At 36.8% G+C, this 16,604-nt stretch overlaps 2 protein-coding genes and 1 long non-coding RNA gene across 3 annotated transcripts; 2 read left to right on the top strand and 1 right to left on the bottom strand.

The window, feature by feature from the left end:
• Positions 1–6,825: 6,825 nt before the first annotated feature.
• Positions 6,826–7,371, bottom strand: LOC115623101. Its single transcript, XR_003995375.1, has 2 exons — positions 7,136–7,371; positions 6,826–6,943 (listed from the first exon to the last, which is right to left on the bottom strand). It is a non-coding gene; the product is annotated as an uncharacterized LOC115623101 (long non-coding RNA).
• A 2,794-nt stretch (positions 7,372–10,165) lies between these two features.
• Positions 10,166–10,883, top strand: LOC115622235. Its single transcript, XM_030516132.1, has 4 exons — positions 10,166–10,216; positions 10,271–10,447; positions 10,513–10,677; positions 10,743–10,883. Exons 1-4 carry the CDS (start codon positions 10,166–10,168, stop codon positions 10,881–10,883), a joined length of 534 nt encoding a protein of 177 aa, XP_030371992.1.
• A 3,542-nt stretch (positions 10,884–14,425) lies between these two features.
• On the top strand, positions 14,426–15,550 carry LOC115623089 (glutaminyl-peptide cyclotransferase). Its single transcript, XM_030517295.1, has one exon. It carries the CDS (start codon positions 14,443–14,445, stop codon positions 15,430–15,432), a length of 990 nt encoding a protein of 329 aa, XP_030373155.1. The 5' UTR covers positions 14,426–14,442; the 3' UTR covers positions 15,433–15,550.
• The last annotated feature ends 1,054 nt before the right edge of the window (positions 15,551–16,604 follow it).

The following is a 16,604-nucleotide window of genomic DNA, read 5'->3' on the forward strand; positions in this document are numbered from 1 at the left end:
CACCTACTATATAGAATTGGGTACTGGCTTGAGACACAAAATACTTGTTAAAGAAATCGCAACAAAGCATAAACATCACATTTATGGCTAACAATCGTTGATCTAGATCCCTGCATCGACAGGAAGGACAGTACAGGAGTTTCAAGTCATATTTGAAAAATTTTCTGAAAGCAAGTGCCTTAAGATATATTCTGTTTAGGTCTCCCATTACTCTGAGTGCACGCACATGGGTTGTGGCATCCACAGAGCAGCCAGCAACATCAGCTGCCGCGACTGCAGCCGTTAGCTGAGTTCGCTTGCTTTTTCCAACCAAGCAAAAAGGAAACAATTATGAAAGCGGCAGTCACTTCACCAGTCCATCCAACCCAACCCCCACCCCTTACTACTGGCCCATCAAGCAACAAAGGGACCCATTGCGTCCTCCTGCACATGCATTAAACTAAATCAGCCGCGTCACAGCTGCGTCGCCAGTTACCTCCCCCCGGATCTTTAATGGCCACCATTGGCATTAACTGCAGCTACTTTTGCAACGCCCATCGTCCATTCCCCCGGCCCGATCCAAGAGAACTGCTTTCGCTAAATGCGCGTGTTGCTCACGAGATAAAGATAATAGAAAAGTTGAATTTATAGCAAAACACTTTTCAATCATGCAGCGCGGACCCTTTAGCGCACACATAACAACAACCCCACTCCACTTGCAACAGCATCCCCATCCTGCCCCATCGCCATGCCGGCAGTTAACAAACAAACATGGACCGCCAAATCATTTCCGCAACACTTGCTCATTCACTTTGTTATACCCTGTATCCGAAAATAGACGGGGTCTACCAAGAAGTTCTTACAATATGTAACATATACAATGAGGCGTGGCAGATGCTAAGTTATTGGAATGAATTTCTCGCATAGGACACACTTAGTTTTCTATCTAAAATGTGTAGATAATGTTAATAGCAAATAAAATGGAGAAGACCTGAAGTTGTGGTGACCCCTTCGTTAAAAGAATTGACAAGCTGCTATTAGTGCTGTTCTTTTATACAGCTTAAACTAGAAATGCTAATAATGGCACGAAATAATAGATTTAGATTTAGGAAAAAGTGTTTTGCCATCTTCTTTATTAAGAGCTATATTTTCCCAGTTGGGGTATAAATTATTTGCTGAAAGGTTAAGAGGAATGCATTATTTTCAGAGAGCTTAAGGGCCATTGACGAGAATGTTTGCTCCTACTAACAACTAAGAGAGACTGTTACTTGAATCGTCCTACCAGCAGAGCGAAGTTTAGAAAGATTCAAGCTTATCCTATTAGGGGCTTAAGTTCTTGATAAGGTCTTGCTTCAAACAGAAAGCAGTCTTAACCGAATTGCGTATTAATTGTGTTTAAAATGTATATGTTCAAGAGGGTATAAAAAATTCGGCTCCACGCGTGTCTAATGCTCGTAATTGTTGTTGTTGCTTTTATGCTTTTAAGCAACACCAAAGCTAAATGGGTGTGAGTGTGTGTGTGTGTGTGTGTCTGCTTGTGTCGGCCATACAGCGCTCAAAGATATATAAAAATATATCTTGCTGCTGTGTGAAAAACATCTGCCAGTGCCAACGGATATGGTTGCCGCTGTCATCCACTAGCCACGCCCCCACCACCACCACCACCACAAGTCGCCCCCACCGCCTAGTAAAAGAGTAGAGAGCATCTAAGCTGAAGCTTGCCATGTGTTGCTTCTCCTACACCCACCGCTGCAAATTGTATCTTGCAGATAAACTCGTGTGCACATACTTGTACAAGTATGTGAGTGTGCGAATGCCTGCCTTGGCTCGGCTCCTCTTGGCTTGGCTTGGTTTGGCTTGGCGGCTTACATGGCCGCAGGACGATCTAAGTAACAGAGACTATTCATGCGTTTCAATTTTCAATACACCAACGGAACGGAACAAAAAAAAAAAAAAACAACAACAGCAACAACAACAACAACAAAGAGGAAAAAGAAAAACACACGTTACATTTTAAAGCGTTTGCAAAAAAGTTGTATCTCCATGGCAGATTGGGGAAAATTGGTATGCTCGTGCTCCAGCTCCGGCTCCGACTCTCAGTGCGGCTCATATGCCCTTCAGGCAGCATCAGCATCTGTTAAATGGCGCGATGGGTTGCCACATATCAATGGATATGGAATAGCGTGCCAATTATGTTGGAGCTATTTACCCGGGATAGCATCTCCGGACCAAATACGGGCATGCACGAATATTGCCACTGGGCTGATGGAAAATTTCGATTACCTTCGATTGCGATGTCAGCTACAAACTTTCAATATTGAATTCCACTGCATGACTCCACTGCCATTTGAAGGCAAAAAAAAAAAAAATGGCACGTGTGTCAAATACTGGGAAATGAAAGCAAATTACATACAGATAGGAATATGTAAATACCTTTTATGGAATGAGTTGTTTTACCCAATGGATGACCCCTTCCCCGATAGGAGGGACTCGCTGTTTTAATTACATTTCATTTACAGAAATGTTTATGTTATTTATTATTGTTATTGTGCAAAAAATAATAACATCAAAGGTTTTGATGACCCTTTCCTCTGAGGGGTGATGTACATTTTATTTTATAAGAATCTTTAAGAGTTAATTCCTGTAAAGTTTAAAATGAGAATAAAATATTCGAAAAGTATTCTTGAAACAGTATTTATTGATAGTTATATGCATTCGAGTATAATATACTTATGTGTAAAATTTATTTCTAATCTGTGAAATTCAAATTCAAAATTTAGAGAAATTAAATTCAATTGTTTTGCATTAGGAATACACATTTTACACCGTCAAGAAAAGAGGGTATTTTTATATTTAGTTGAGAAATTATAGAATCTTTTCAAATTGCAAGATTTTATTTTAAAAATTATTTGATTAATATTTATATTTATATAGTTTTTTCGAGTATACTCGTATGTGTAAAATTTATATTTAATGAGTTAAAATGAATTTCAAAACATAGAGCAATTAAGTTAAATTATTTTGCATTAGGAATAAGCATTTTACACCGACAAGAAGGCATTTTTATATTGGCTCAATTGTTCCTTACTTCTTTTGAGGTGTTCTGGAAATTTTTCTGCATATCTTTCCTCCTGGGTATGTCCAACATTTTCATATGAATTAGTAATATACGAGCAATTTGATAATATTCAGCTAACACCTCACTGATGCTATGATATATGTCTTGGGCATAAATTGATCAAGCAATTAAACAGTTTTAAATATGTTATCTAATTCAGCAAACACATGAAGCAAACTGCTTAACAAAGTCTATATATGCTGAATTTTATCACATTCAGAAATGGGTTTAGAGAAATATTATATCAAAAAACTTTCAAAAGCACAACAACTTATACCCTGCACCCGAAGGTTAGAAAAGTTGCAAAGGGTTTGCGAAAGCACCTCCGATCCCATAAAGTATAAATATTCCTTATCAGCATGACGAAAAAAATTGATACAGCCATGTCTGTTTGACTGGATGAACGCCTAGATTTCGGAAACGGCTAAGCCCACATTAACCAAACTTTGTATGTAGACTCCTTTTTTCATAAAGCAACACAAGTTTATTTTATTTTTTGGATTCCCCGCTCTTCTTCTTCTTTATGCTTTGCAATGAGAAGTTTTTTGTAGAGTATTGTACTGGCGGAATTGCTCGACTGTAGCATTCTCTCATGTTGTTATAGGCTTTTGTTTGAATGATATTCGTATCTCTAAGAATTAGGCGACTAAATCCAATAAGATAAGATCTCAGCCACTTGCGTCACTAGCTTTATGCAAGGCAGATAATTAAAGCAAGCAGATTGTTATTTTTTTAACATTTTGTTATCCGAAATAACAAAAAAACAAACATCGGGCTTAATATCGAACCCAAACTGAGTAATCTGTTCCTTAACAATTGGATAACTAGGATTAACAATAAGTATTTTATCTTTAGGATTTTATATACTAGCTGTTTTTATTGACTCATGCTTTATTTAATCTCTCGGGCATATATATAGTATGTACATATGTAGATGTGGATTAGATAAATTAGATAAATAAATATAATTAATTATCAGTACTTGTAAAGTACAATCAAGTTTTAGTGTTAAAGCCAAAAGTATTATAAGATGCTTGCCAGGCCTTTTTCCGCTTGTTACGTCCATAATCCCACTTTTAAATAAAGCTACCGAGGAAGAAAAAATTGCTTTAAAAGAGTTAATTTTATTGAAAAATGGAGCGTATGTTGTTTTACAAAAAATACAAAATTACAGAGAAGGGAGTATCTGATTAAAGTAAAATGTACTAACTCATCCATCACATTCTCAAATGGGTTATAACCCATCCATCAAATTCTACAAGTTTGGCACTTTTCATGTTTTCGAAACAAAAAGCAATACTTAAGTAGTTGCAAAAGATTTGTGCAGAACGAGAAGGGTTTCAATGCAGTAATTATAATTGTAAGACCGTGGGACAAATAAAATGAAACTTAAACTATTTCTCGAAACTTCAATAATGCACAAATCTGCTGAGATCAAGAGAGTAGAGACGCGTAAGCTTACTGGGCCCACCCTGGTACCGTTCACTTGCCCCAGCGGCATCCTAATCGCTGGATTTCAACAATTTAATCTCCTCCTTTGTTGCCGTGAATGTTCGTGGTGGCGTCGGCAAAGTGCAAAAGTTTTCCATTGTAATAAATATTTTAATTTTGAACTGGAACAATTAACCCAAAGCACATATTGACGCACACACACATATATGGGAGTATGTGGCACACACACACACACACATACACAGCAAGTCATTTATGTGTGGCAAAGGAGCGATGTAGTCATGGCAATTGTAATCAGAAAACCCCTTTGTGAGGCATTCCAAAGGGCTGGGAACCCACAACGCCCACCGCACTCGAAGCCGAAGTGTGTAACGGTGTATGAACATTATGAACTTAAGCTCGGTACAAACAACAACAACAACAATACAAGCAACGGCAGCAACAATAAACAACAACAATAAAGAGCATTGGTAAGTAAGCATCTTAGACACATGCCAAGCGGGAAAAGTTGAAGAAATGTTCCCGAAAAAGTTTTCTGTGCGTCGCATTTAAATGATTTTGCATAATTCAATGGAAAAACATTTTGAGGCAGGAAGGAAGCGGCAGGAAGGGCAGCAACGGTGGAACAGGAGCTGCAAACAAAAGTAAACTTTCTGTTAGACTGACAGAATCTCTTCGGACATGGAAACAGAACCAGTATCGGGACTAGGACCGGTCCCAGGGCCAAACGAAAAAGGTAGAGTTTTGTGAGCGCCTGCTGTAATATATTTTCTTTAATTGCGCACAATTAATCCTTTTTATGAGTGTTGCTTCTTCTGCTTGTTTTTCCCCCTCCCTCTACTACATAGGTGAGAAGAAAGGAAGGAAGGAAGGGAGGGAGGGAGGCAGGAAGGAAGGGGCTGCCAAAGTTTGTTGCCTCCGGGGTAGGATGTCTGCATGGGGCAGTGGTCTGAGGGTTGTGCACTGTTCTATGAGCTGAAAAATATACAAAAGGCTTAATTATAAAAGTCAACACACGGAGCTCGTTGCACACACTTATACGCAGACAGTTGCCACTTAATGTCATCAACTCGATGAACAAAAAATCTACTCCCGTTCGTCCTCATTCAAAATTCGTATGTAATTAAAATAAAATCCCTTTTTTACGACCGATGTGTACGGCAAAGATTTTTACGCTTATTTGTTGACAGAAAAGAAAAAAAATACAAAAAAGCAAAAACAAGGAAGAAAACAAAACAGAACAAAAAAGTTCCAAACGTACCGGAAAATAAAATGTGATAAGTTTTTATAACACACTTTTTTGTTAATTCCGCTAAGAATAAAAAGGACTTGGCAGGCTCTACAAATATTTACACGAACCTATGTACATACATACGAGTATACGTCTATCTGCCGGTATACAAGGCTGGGCTAGCTACAGGCAGACATTATTTCTGTTACATAATACAGCTTTACCTTTTTTGTTTCATTATTCAGGGGGGTAAATAAATAACGTAGATAAACAGAGGGCGGGTAGATAAGTAACAATAACAACTTCGTAATTGATATTCTAAAGAATATTAATTTGAAACATTTTTCGAGATCTTAATGCCGGCACTTTCTATGAATTAATATAAGAACATACATAGTAGGTTAATGTTACTTACTATAGATGGACTGGATTATAAACTCTAATAAATATATAAAATATTAAATATTTTCCGAATTAAGTCAGCAGTATAGAGTTTTTGGAGTCTTTTAAATACTGCTCTGATAGAAATCGCCAAGTAAATGTTTCTCTTCAATTGATACCTCCTGAAGTGCTTCTTAATTTATTACCCCATTTGTAAATATAGAGTTTTATTCATTCGGTCGTTCCCCAGTGTAAATGTATGGTTTCATAAGAAATAAATTGGCTGTGTAATAATAATTAACCTAAATTAATAATTTTAAAATGCCTTTATTAAAAGTTTTACTTATAGTATGTTAACTAAGCATTTTAGTTTTCTTCAAATTTTTGTAAATTTGTCCCATAAGTGGGAAAAATTTGATTAAAATTTATTTGAAAAAATATATGGATATATGTATTTATTTAGTTTATTCATTTATTTCTATTTCTTCTACTTCTACTTCTTCTTTTAAGGACTGCTCTGATAGAAATCGACAAGTAAATGTTTCTCTTGAATTGATACCTCCTGAAGTGCTTCTTAATTTGTTACCCCATTTGTTAATATAGAGTTTTATTCATTCGGTCATTCACCAATGTAAATGTAAGGTTTAATAATAATTGACTTAAGTTAAAATTTTTAAAATGCCTTTATTGAAAGTTGCAATTAAGTTAACAAAATGCTTTTTTTTCTTCAAATTTTGGTAAATTTGTCCCATAAGTGGGTTAAAATTGTGATGAAAAATTTCCTGCAAAAATAATAAAAAAAAAATCAGACATTAATTTAACTTATTAATTTTTCTATTTCTTCTACTGTTACTGTTTTAAAATCTGAGCCTGTTTGGGGGCAGTACTAATTGAGCAGAAAGCAACAACAAATTGATCTTAGCAGTGAATATAGGCGTCGAACTGAACTGTGAATGATTATAAAAAGTACGTACATGTATGTGTATGTACATGAATTTGCAATTGTCCCTTGTCTCCCAGCCACGACAACGTCCACGTCCACGGTCGTTACCACTTTTAATTATTGTCCGCTTTTATTGCAGTCCACAGATAACGTCCGCCTGAGCCTGTCACATCAACGTAGTCATCGTCACCAGCAGTGGAGCACGGCAGGACCAGGAACAGTGGCAGGGGGAGGAGCAGAGGTCACATTGGCAACGTCAGCAGCAGCATCAGCATCAGCTGGCGATTAACTTTTCAAATGCAACCCTTTTCACGCCGCTGGCGATATGCTAATGATGGCCATGGTGGCCACCATTTGCTGCCCATGGGCGCACGTTGTTCATTTTTGTGTTTTATTATTTTCCACTCCACTCCTCGCCTCTACTTGTGCTTTTTTTGCATTTGCCTTTGCTTTTATTATTTTCAAGTTTAATTAACTTTTGTGTTGTTTCCAGCGCAAGGAGCGCACATAAATTTCGGCTATTGCCTGTGGCCCTTTTGGCTTTTAAATGAAGACGACGAGTGTTGCTGAACAGACTGAACAGTATTCGTATTCGTAGCCGTATTCGGGCAACAGCACTGCAGATGATTTTGAAGTTGATGCGAAATTTGATACGTTTTCTGGGGCCACAAATTCGCCATACTTCGGCCATAAACTTGTGATGGATATGCCTAGTGGAAATAACTTGATTACATGCTGTAGGCAGAATGATAGATGCGTCACTTAGGCTCGAGCCCAAACAACAAATGTGGCCAGCCGAACGAAATTGGAAGCTGCCGGAAACAGGCAGAGCACCAGCACATCACAGGCTTGATTTCTAGGAATTTGGAAGCGATAGGTGGAGTGAAAAGGAAACCGGACTGCGCTTTTTTTTAAAGTCTTTCTTCTTAGCCAAGTTTGTTAAATAGTTCATTGAATTTCAAAGAGATTTAATGCTATTGCTTTCATTAAATAACAAATACAAATCATTCAAGTGAAACTTTTCAATATACTTATTATCTTCACTCGCTCACTTCTTCTTAGCGAAATAAGGATTGTTTGCATTTGTGTCAAGATAGAATATTTTAAGTTTAGAGTCCCAGTTTTGAAACTTCAAAGGAACCATTTTTCAGTGAAGGGACGACATTGTTGTTATGTTTGGATGGGATAGTTTTTTCTTAGCTTACGACCTCATTCGCCAAAATAATAATTTAGATTTGACAAATTGTGCTAAAATTTAAAAGAATACATTTCACGTACAGAGTTTAAAGACAAGAGAATAAAATTACCGGACTTCGATTCTAATGTTTTCAACTGTTTCAAAAAGTACTTAATTAGTCAAAACAAGTAAAAAAAGTCGGGTGTCCCGACTTCGAAATACTCTGTACATATGTTTAAAATAATTATAGAAATTAAAACAAGAGAGAACGCTACAGTCGAGCAAGCCCGACAGTGTAATACCCTGTACCCAGGTAAACTTCCGTCACTGAGTTATATGCGCCCATAGCAGCAGCAAAAAGAGGAAGAAGAAGAGCGAACTTGTTGCTGCAGTTTGTGGGGGTTGTACTGGCGAGAATTTGTTTCGCTAATAACTTTTCTTTGAATTGACCGAATTTAATAAAATTTTAAACAACAGTAGATAATTATATAGAAATTATGTGTGCAAAGTTTAGTTTAGGTAGCATTTGAAATGTGGACGCTATTCGACGAAATTCTGTAGCGGGGGAAGGGGGGGAATTCCCAAAAATAAAATAAACTCGTCCTTTCTCGGACCTAGGAGAATCTGGATGCCAACTATGGTTATTCCAGTTTTTATAGTTTCTGAGATCCTCGCGTTCATCCAGACGGACGGACAGACGGACGGACATGTCTAGATCGATTTCTCTCGTCATGCTGATCAAGAATATATATATACCTTATGGGGTCGGAGATGCTTCCTTCTGCAGGGTATAAAAATTAAGAAAATTTAAAAAAATTTGGATCGATTTTACCTCTTTCGTTATTCGAACTCACGTAAAGGGTGTATAATTGCACATATACAAAGCAATTGCGTCTATGTGAGTGTATGAATGCCTATGCGCATCTATTCGTGTCTGTGTAAACATGTTAGCAGTCAACCAAACAGCAACATCAACAACAGCCGCAAGCAGCGCTTGAGCAGTGCTGCAGCAGCAAATATGTTTATGGCTATAACTTCTTGTTAAATCGGTCTATCATGATGGAACTTGGCGTACGGACACATAATAACTAACTGGGGGTATTTGAAAAATTTTAGTTCGAAATTTCAAGAATAACGGGAGTTAGAGAAAATCGTAATTTGCGGGGGAGAGGGGGGTGGGAGGGAAATTCCAGAATACGCATTTTCTGCGTATTCATACAAGGCATCTTGGACTAAAATTTGGTGCTCCTAGGTCTTATAGTCTCCGAGATATAGGCGATTATACGAACGGCGTTACGGAAAAACCCTCATAGGGAGGAAGTGGAGGAAAAATCAAAAAAATAGAACAAACTCGTATAGCGTACACACATAACGCATCTTTGTGCAAAGTTTGGTGTCTCTAGCTCTTCTAGTCTCTGAGATCCAGGTGTTCATACGGACGGACAGACTGACAGACGGACAGACAGACAGACAGGGCTAGATCGACTCGTCTTGTCATGCTGATCAAAAATATATATACTTTGTGGGGTCTGCCACGCCTCCTTCTGCCTGTTACATTTTTCACTTCCCGCAAACCTAATATACTCTTGTACATTTCATGTACAGAGTATAAATATGCCAGCTCGAAAAAAATAGTACTGCTGTGGGTGATGAAGTAATTTTTCCAACCTTGATAAGTATATTTGCCGACCAATCGGGCAGAGTAAGCGTACCGTTAAATGCATGTTCATATTAAAAAGGCATTAAATGTGATTCGAGTGTAATCATCCGGAATTGTCATAATATTCAAAAATAGCCACAATTAATAAATACAACTTTGTTAGTTTTGGGTATACATATATTCCCGATCGGTGATGAATGCGCACTTAATAAAAGTTTGCCGACATGGCAAGAACGAACTTTCTGATACTATTCGGCTCATTTACACTATTTTATGTAAGTATGAAACTTTAGATGCAAATATCAACATAATACATCTTACGAATTCAGGTCTACCAGTTGATTTTCGTGGTTCAGGGAAAATTGGAGTTTACGAATATCAAGTGTGAAGTAATCGATAAAAAGTTCTGTGTATTCCAGCACTGTTTCCTTAAATCAGTGAATCGCACATACAAATATTTCTCGGTTCATGTGCATTTTTTGCAACCACCAGTGCATAGTGGATCGGTAAAGTAATTCTGTATTTCAAATATCCATCAGCTAAATAACATGTGATATTTCTATGGGAAAAGGTTAATTTCGTGCTATACAAACGTTCTAATGGTCTTAGGCCATTCCTCTTCAACTATACCATGGATGTATGCAAATTTCTGGACAACAGAACGAATCCAGCATCTCAATATTTTTATAGTTTAGTCAAAGACTACACAAATGTTAATCACACCTGTCCATACGATGTGAGTATGTCTGTGGCTATCCAAAAGTATCAATTCTCAAGGTTGTCCAAACTTTCAAATTTCAGCACGATGTGGTGAACTGGTGGAACAAGAAACTGACAATATCCATGCCCGTTCCAACTGGAAGGTATTTACTGAAGACTCTATGGATATCTAAGGGCATACTACGTGCGGAAGTCTTTAATTATTTCACATTAACAGATTAGATTTATCATCTGAATTTGAAGTACTATATGTATGGTTAGTCTGGTCGATAGATAATGCACGTATAAAACAAGAAATGCGATTTTTCTGCAAAAAAATAAATATTATCTGTCATCTTTGGCTTTGTTTTAAAATTCTGTCTGATCGTAAACAACCCTTGAAAACGGAAAATTGAAAGTACTATACTATATATAGTATATTGGTATATGTTAGTGAGCTAGGTAGGTTCCCATAACGAAACGTTTCAACTATAGTTTTTATTGTTGTTTTCTTTCTAAAAATTTAAAAATCTTCCTCTAACTTGGCGCCTAATATGTATGAATATTCAAACGCTCTTTAACTTGCAAAATGGATTTTGTGCTACCTAACATATCCATTATGTTAGAGCTATTTATGGATATCTTATTATTGTGTTAATTTATTTCAGTAGACCAGAGAGGAAAAAACCGAATACATACTTGTATAATAAATAAAGACCAAATCTTAAATGCCCCGCCGACACTTGCACAAATGAAACTTAGCTTAGCGCGTGCAGAAAAAAAAAATAAATAAATAAATTGAAAACCGGCCAAGATCAGTAGACAATGCTTGTTTGTTAGCTTGACTGGAAGATTTTTGCAGACATAAATCTCAAGAGATACAGACAGGCCAACCAGACAGCCAGACAGACAGAAAGACAGACAGCTGGCCAGTCAGCCGGTGGCAAAGCAGGCTGCCACAAACAAAGCTGCAGCCACAGCCACAGCCACAACCACAGACACTGACAATCAAACCCACTATACGGGTATACAATAAATTTACTTCTATCGAGCGCTTTAGACATTCGTTTTGCATACCCTAATCAATTTCTGGCCATTACAGAATGAATATCTTCAATTTTGTGGTCAACATTTAATTGGATGAGTGTAGATCAGTCTGTTTATTTTTCTCATAAACCGATTTAGGTCACTAATCAAAACAATTGAGCGAAAACAACAACGAGAGGAGTTCAGTATAAAAATAAAAGGAGACAACTCTCACAAGAAGAAAAGAGTATTTGCGCTTCAGTGCAACGAATTCGTATTTTTCTTTTATTTATTTATTACCTTTTTTAATTTAAAATTTTAAAGTTAAATGCTTTGCGACTGTCTTTGCAACTGACAAAAAAAAAAAAAAAAGAAACAGCCATGCATACGAGTATATATCTATAGTATATACTTGTATATAAAAGCACACTGGACTTATAAGTAGGTATGTGGTTCCCCAATATGAGTGCCTCAACTTTTTATAACATAATCAAATAATTACAAATACTCAAGTCTTTTTGTTCGAAGTGATTTATTATGTGTGATCATTGATTTATGTATATTAAGTGTAATATTCGTTGAATATTCAACGATAGTTTGCGAGTTAGAAATGTCTGCTCGTTAGAAACCGGTTAAATATTTAGATTAATTTAGTAATCGTGATAGTGTTCTTATTTTTCAATCTGATTATTTTTCATTTTTTGTGAACAAAACTAGCGAAACATAAACACAAAGTGTATATCTAGCAGAAATGACTAGGCTTTCGAAAAAAAGTATATCCTTTTATAAAACCCAGCGGGACCCTATTTAATAAAACTTGAAAATGCGGTAAAAACGGAGAATTTTAAATTAAATAGAAACTATTGTCATCAGAAAATGTACCCTAGAAGAAATAACAAGCCTCACATGGTATGTCTTAAATGATTTGAGAACTATTATTATCTCAATTGTTGGTTATGGTTTTATTTATTTATATTTTTTTTTGTTTAATGTATGGATAGCTGGAAATTCTTTGCATGCGATCCTCAAATTTAAAATATTTTTGGAAATCAGCCTCTAAACGCTAACGGAAAAGTTTTGTTTCCGGCCAAAATTGTTGTTAATTTTTTTTTCAAATATCACGACTTCCCCTTTGCGAACATTTAGAAATTTGTTTATATGCCTTAAGGGCTACAGCGATTCTAAATCTAATCTGCTGATCGATATATCAAATATTTGTCTGTACGAATTTATTTCTCCATTATTTGAGATAATCTGAGACAATTTAAGAACGGTTTTTGCTCGATTTCTTTTTAATACAAACAAGTACAGATTTAAGTTAATAGCGATCTGTTTCATATTATGCGTGTTTTAAATGTATATGTTCATTTTGATCAAGTGGAGTTATATATATTTAGAAACGAAGGAAATATTACGGGTGTTTAATTTAATTTTTAATTTTTTTATTACATTTTCTTTATATATACAACTTTCCGAATGAAACCAGTCACGAAATTTACAATACCTATGTGAGACATAAAGTTATTTTTTCGACAAACGCCTAATATGGTGCGACAAGCAAATAATTAGCACACAAACTTATCGAATATTAAAAGTTTTCAATATATTTTTTCTGAACCAAAAAAATACTATATTAGTTAAATAAATTTGTAAGGAACAACAAACTTTTTTGGTTCTTACATTTCAAAGTAAACTCGAGTATTTGACAAATTTGTGTGCAAATTATTTGCTTGCCAGACCTTAAAAATATGAGAAAAATTAAGTAATTTAATGAATTACCGGCTTGGTTGATTATATTACCAAATTATTTATGAAGTACTGCTATGACGGAATTGGAATGAAATGAAAGTCCAATTTTTGAGGAAAACAGAATAATTATAGGAAGAGAATCAATGTCAGTAGAACCCTATTGTTTCTATTTATTTTGGACACATTCTTACATACAACATACTATATCGAAAGCCTGATCCAAGCGTCTGTTTGTCTGTCTGTTTGTCTTGCTGTGTCTTTCTGTCTTTCTTCTGCTTACATGCTTACGAGTATTTTGTTTATCGCGCCGTTGTCTCGAGAAGCCGAAACAGTCCGAAACCAGTTCTCAAGTTGGAGTTCTAATTGCGTAGAACTTTAAGTACAATACATTAAAATCTAATTGACAGACAGACTGGCAATCACGGAGGCACAGGCACTGGCACTGGCACTGGCGTTGGCGTCGTCTCGCACTTGGTACGATGATGCTGGAATTTATTATACACATACATACATACTCGTATATATAGTATGTTCATATGTATAGTATGTGCTTGCGTGTGTGTGTTGTATAAGCTTGCAAAATTACGTAAGCGTAATAAGCGCACTTGTCGAGCAGCCGCCGAGTGGTGGCATTAAGTAATTGTTTTGGGCCAGAACATTACACACACACACACACACACAGATACACACACCAACACTCACACACAGATACACACAAACTTCACACCCTCCGCAAGCTGCTCGCTTGTTATTAGAATTTGTATTGCGACTAATTTGATTTGTGTATGAAGCGCCTCGAATGTAATTAGAGCCATCATTCGGGCGGTAACTACGACTATAGTATAGGCGTACTTACATAATGTATAGACGCATATTGTCGCCAATTTGTTCTCAGATATTGGTTACACTCCATGTACATACTACTATATTACACACATAGCAACGTTTTAGCACTTCAAATGCAGAGCAACTAGTTGTAGTTAGTTATAGAATGGAGGTTTAACGTACCGCCCTCTAATTCTAAACCATGGTGTTTAAGCTTAAGGTTCTATATCTGGCCCTCATTGGTATCGTTGTCTGGGGTGTCGCGGATGAATATTTTATAAAACTTAGACCGGTGCCTTGCACATCTGTGCAGCTGTTGGGCATTAAAATGAGAAACGTATCAAGACTTTCGAATATCACGCATCTGTTGGAAGCATCTTCTGTCCTTTCTTTGAGACGAGTTGTGGGCAGTAAGAATCACAAATTAGTACGTTCTTATATTGTACAGTCCCTGAGGGATCTCAACTGGCACGTCGAGCTGGACTCGTTTACCGAGCAGACGCCCAAACTGGGTCCGATCAGGTTTCATAATATCATAGCCAAACTTAATCCGAATGCGGACCGCTATCTGATGCTCGCCTGCCACTACGACAGCAAATATTTTAAAAACATCAAGTTTGTGGGCACCTCGGACTCGGCTGTACCTTGCGCGATGCTACTTAATCTGGCCCTGGTACTGAAGGAGTTCTTGAAGGATCTGCAAGAAGCCAGTATTAGCCTGATGTTCGTGTTCTTCGATGGCGAGGAAGCAATAGAGGAGTGGACCGCCACGGATTCATTGTATGGGTCGCGCCACTTGGCTCGTGTGTGGGAGGAACAGGGTTTCTTGTATCGTATTGATATGTTGGTGCTGTTGGATCTAATTGGCACATCAGATGTGCACTTCAACCACTTAATAGAGGAAACAACCAATTGGTATAAATATCTGATGCAGATCGAGAACGATTTTAGTCGTTTGGGAATACTTCCTCCACATAAGGCCTATTTCAGCATAGAACGCGTCAGCGATCCAGAAGACGACCATAAACCCTTCCTCGAGCGTAATGTTCCCGTCCTTCATTTGATCTCAACGCCATATCCATCAGTTTGGCACACTCAACACGACGATATATCAAGGACGAACTTCGATGTCACTGAACACATTGGCAAGATTATCCGATTTTTCGTTTTGCAATATTTCAAGCTGTTGTAGGTTACTTTCATTAATTAAATGTTTACTACTTGTATGTATTAACGAGCTACGAAGTTATTTTCGTTTGTTTGGAAGCCTATGCCCTACAATAAAACCTATATTTCCATCTTGCACGAAATACCCAATAGTGGTACCAACTTTCAGTTTACGTGTAGTTTTGGATCAAATTTAAAGCCGAGAAAAATGAGAAATATCTCCCTACATACCAAGTTATATCTTCGGGGCTAAACAGTTTTTAAGTCCGGTTATCTGACGGTTGGACGGACAGAAGGAAATGGCTACTATCCCTTTAATGTAAAATATACTATATATACTACTAAAAGTATACAAGTATATATACAATGGTACAATAAATTAGTTAGTGGGTAATACTATATATATATATGGCGAAGGATAGGCCTACGAAATGGTCTTACAAATTTTCGCCTTTTTGTCCTTAGTATTCAGATTGTGGAGATCATTAGAACGGTATTAATGATTCTGAAGTTTCTTACGCGTTCAATAGCAGTCGAGGCCAGTACTATAGTGCCTTGGATGTGTGATTATTCGCTTAACCAAGTGATATGATGTCTCATCGGTGTGTTAGAGAGCCGATGTTTCAGAATGCACTGACTAGTTTGCCTGGATGGTTGTCAGGTGATACTCAGTTACTAATCTAATCCTTAGTCTAAAGACTTTTCTTTGAACCTGAGGCTGTTATATCATATTTATCCTATCGTTTTGGGGCTTCCACAGACGGTTTTATGAGGTCACTGTATATTATCTTTATGATCTAGTTCAGTTCCGTTTATTTGTAGACTTAATCATGGAACTGCAAGAAGTTTGTAATGCCTTGGTTGTTCAAAAAAGATTACAAAGACTGGCACTTCCTGATTGCTATTTTTCAGAAAAGAGTTCAGTTGATTTTGAGGGGGCATATATAACAGTAACTTCTAAATCTTGCTGAAGTTAATGAAAATCCTGCAAGAAGCCTTTAATGAAGCAATCCTAAGATCGGCACTTGCTTATTTACAGTAAAGTGCTTAGTCTAGTTTCATAGGCATACATAGCTTATTGTACTTTCGAAAGTCTAGTACTTTCTAAACATTTCTAGAGTTAAAATAAAGAATTGGTTAATGCTCTTGCTGATAGAAATCTTTGTTCTATTTCGATTCGATTTTCCAGTTAGCGTT

Source organism: Scaptodrosophila lebanonensis, unplaced genomic scaffold (assembly GCF_003285725.1).
Source record: "Scaptodrosophila lebanonensis strain 11010-0011.00,11010-0021.00 unplaced genomic scaffold, SlebRS2 tig00000043-arrow-pilon, whole genome shotgun sequence".
Lineage (NCBI taxonomy): Eukaryota > Metazoa > Arthropoda > Insecta > Diptera > Drosophilidae > Scaptodrosophila > Scaptodrosophila lebanonensis.

Bases quoted from the DNA above. Each gene is read 5' to 3' on its own strand.
- LOC115622235 (XM_030516132.1), top strand. From the start codon at position 10,166: ATGGCAAGAACGAACTTTCTGATACTATTCGGCTCATTTACACTATTT. The intron at 10,448-10,512 runs GTAAAGTAATTC...CTATGGGAAAAG, and splicing joins CACCAGTGCATAGTGGATCG to GTTAATTTCGTGCTATACAA. The intron at 10,678-10,742 runs GTGAGTATGTCT...TTCAAATTTCAG, and splicing joins ATCACACCTGTCCATACGAT to CACGATGTGGTGAACTGGTG.
- LOC115623089 (XM_030517295.1), top strand. From the start codon at position 14,443: ATGGTGTTTAAGCTTAAGGTTCTATATCTGGCCCTCATTGGTATCGTT.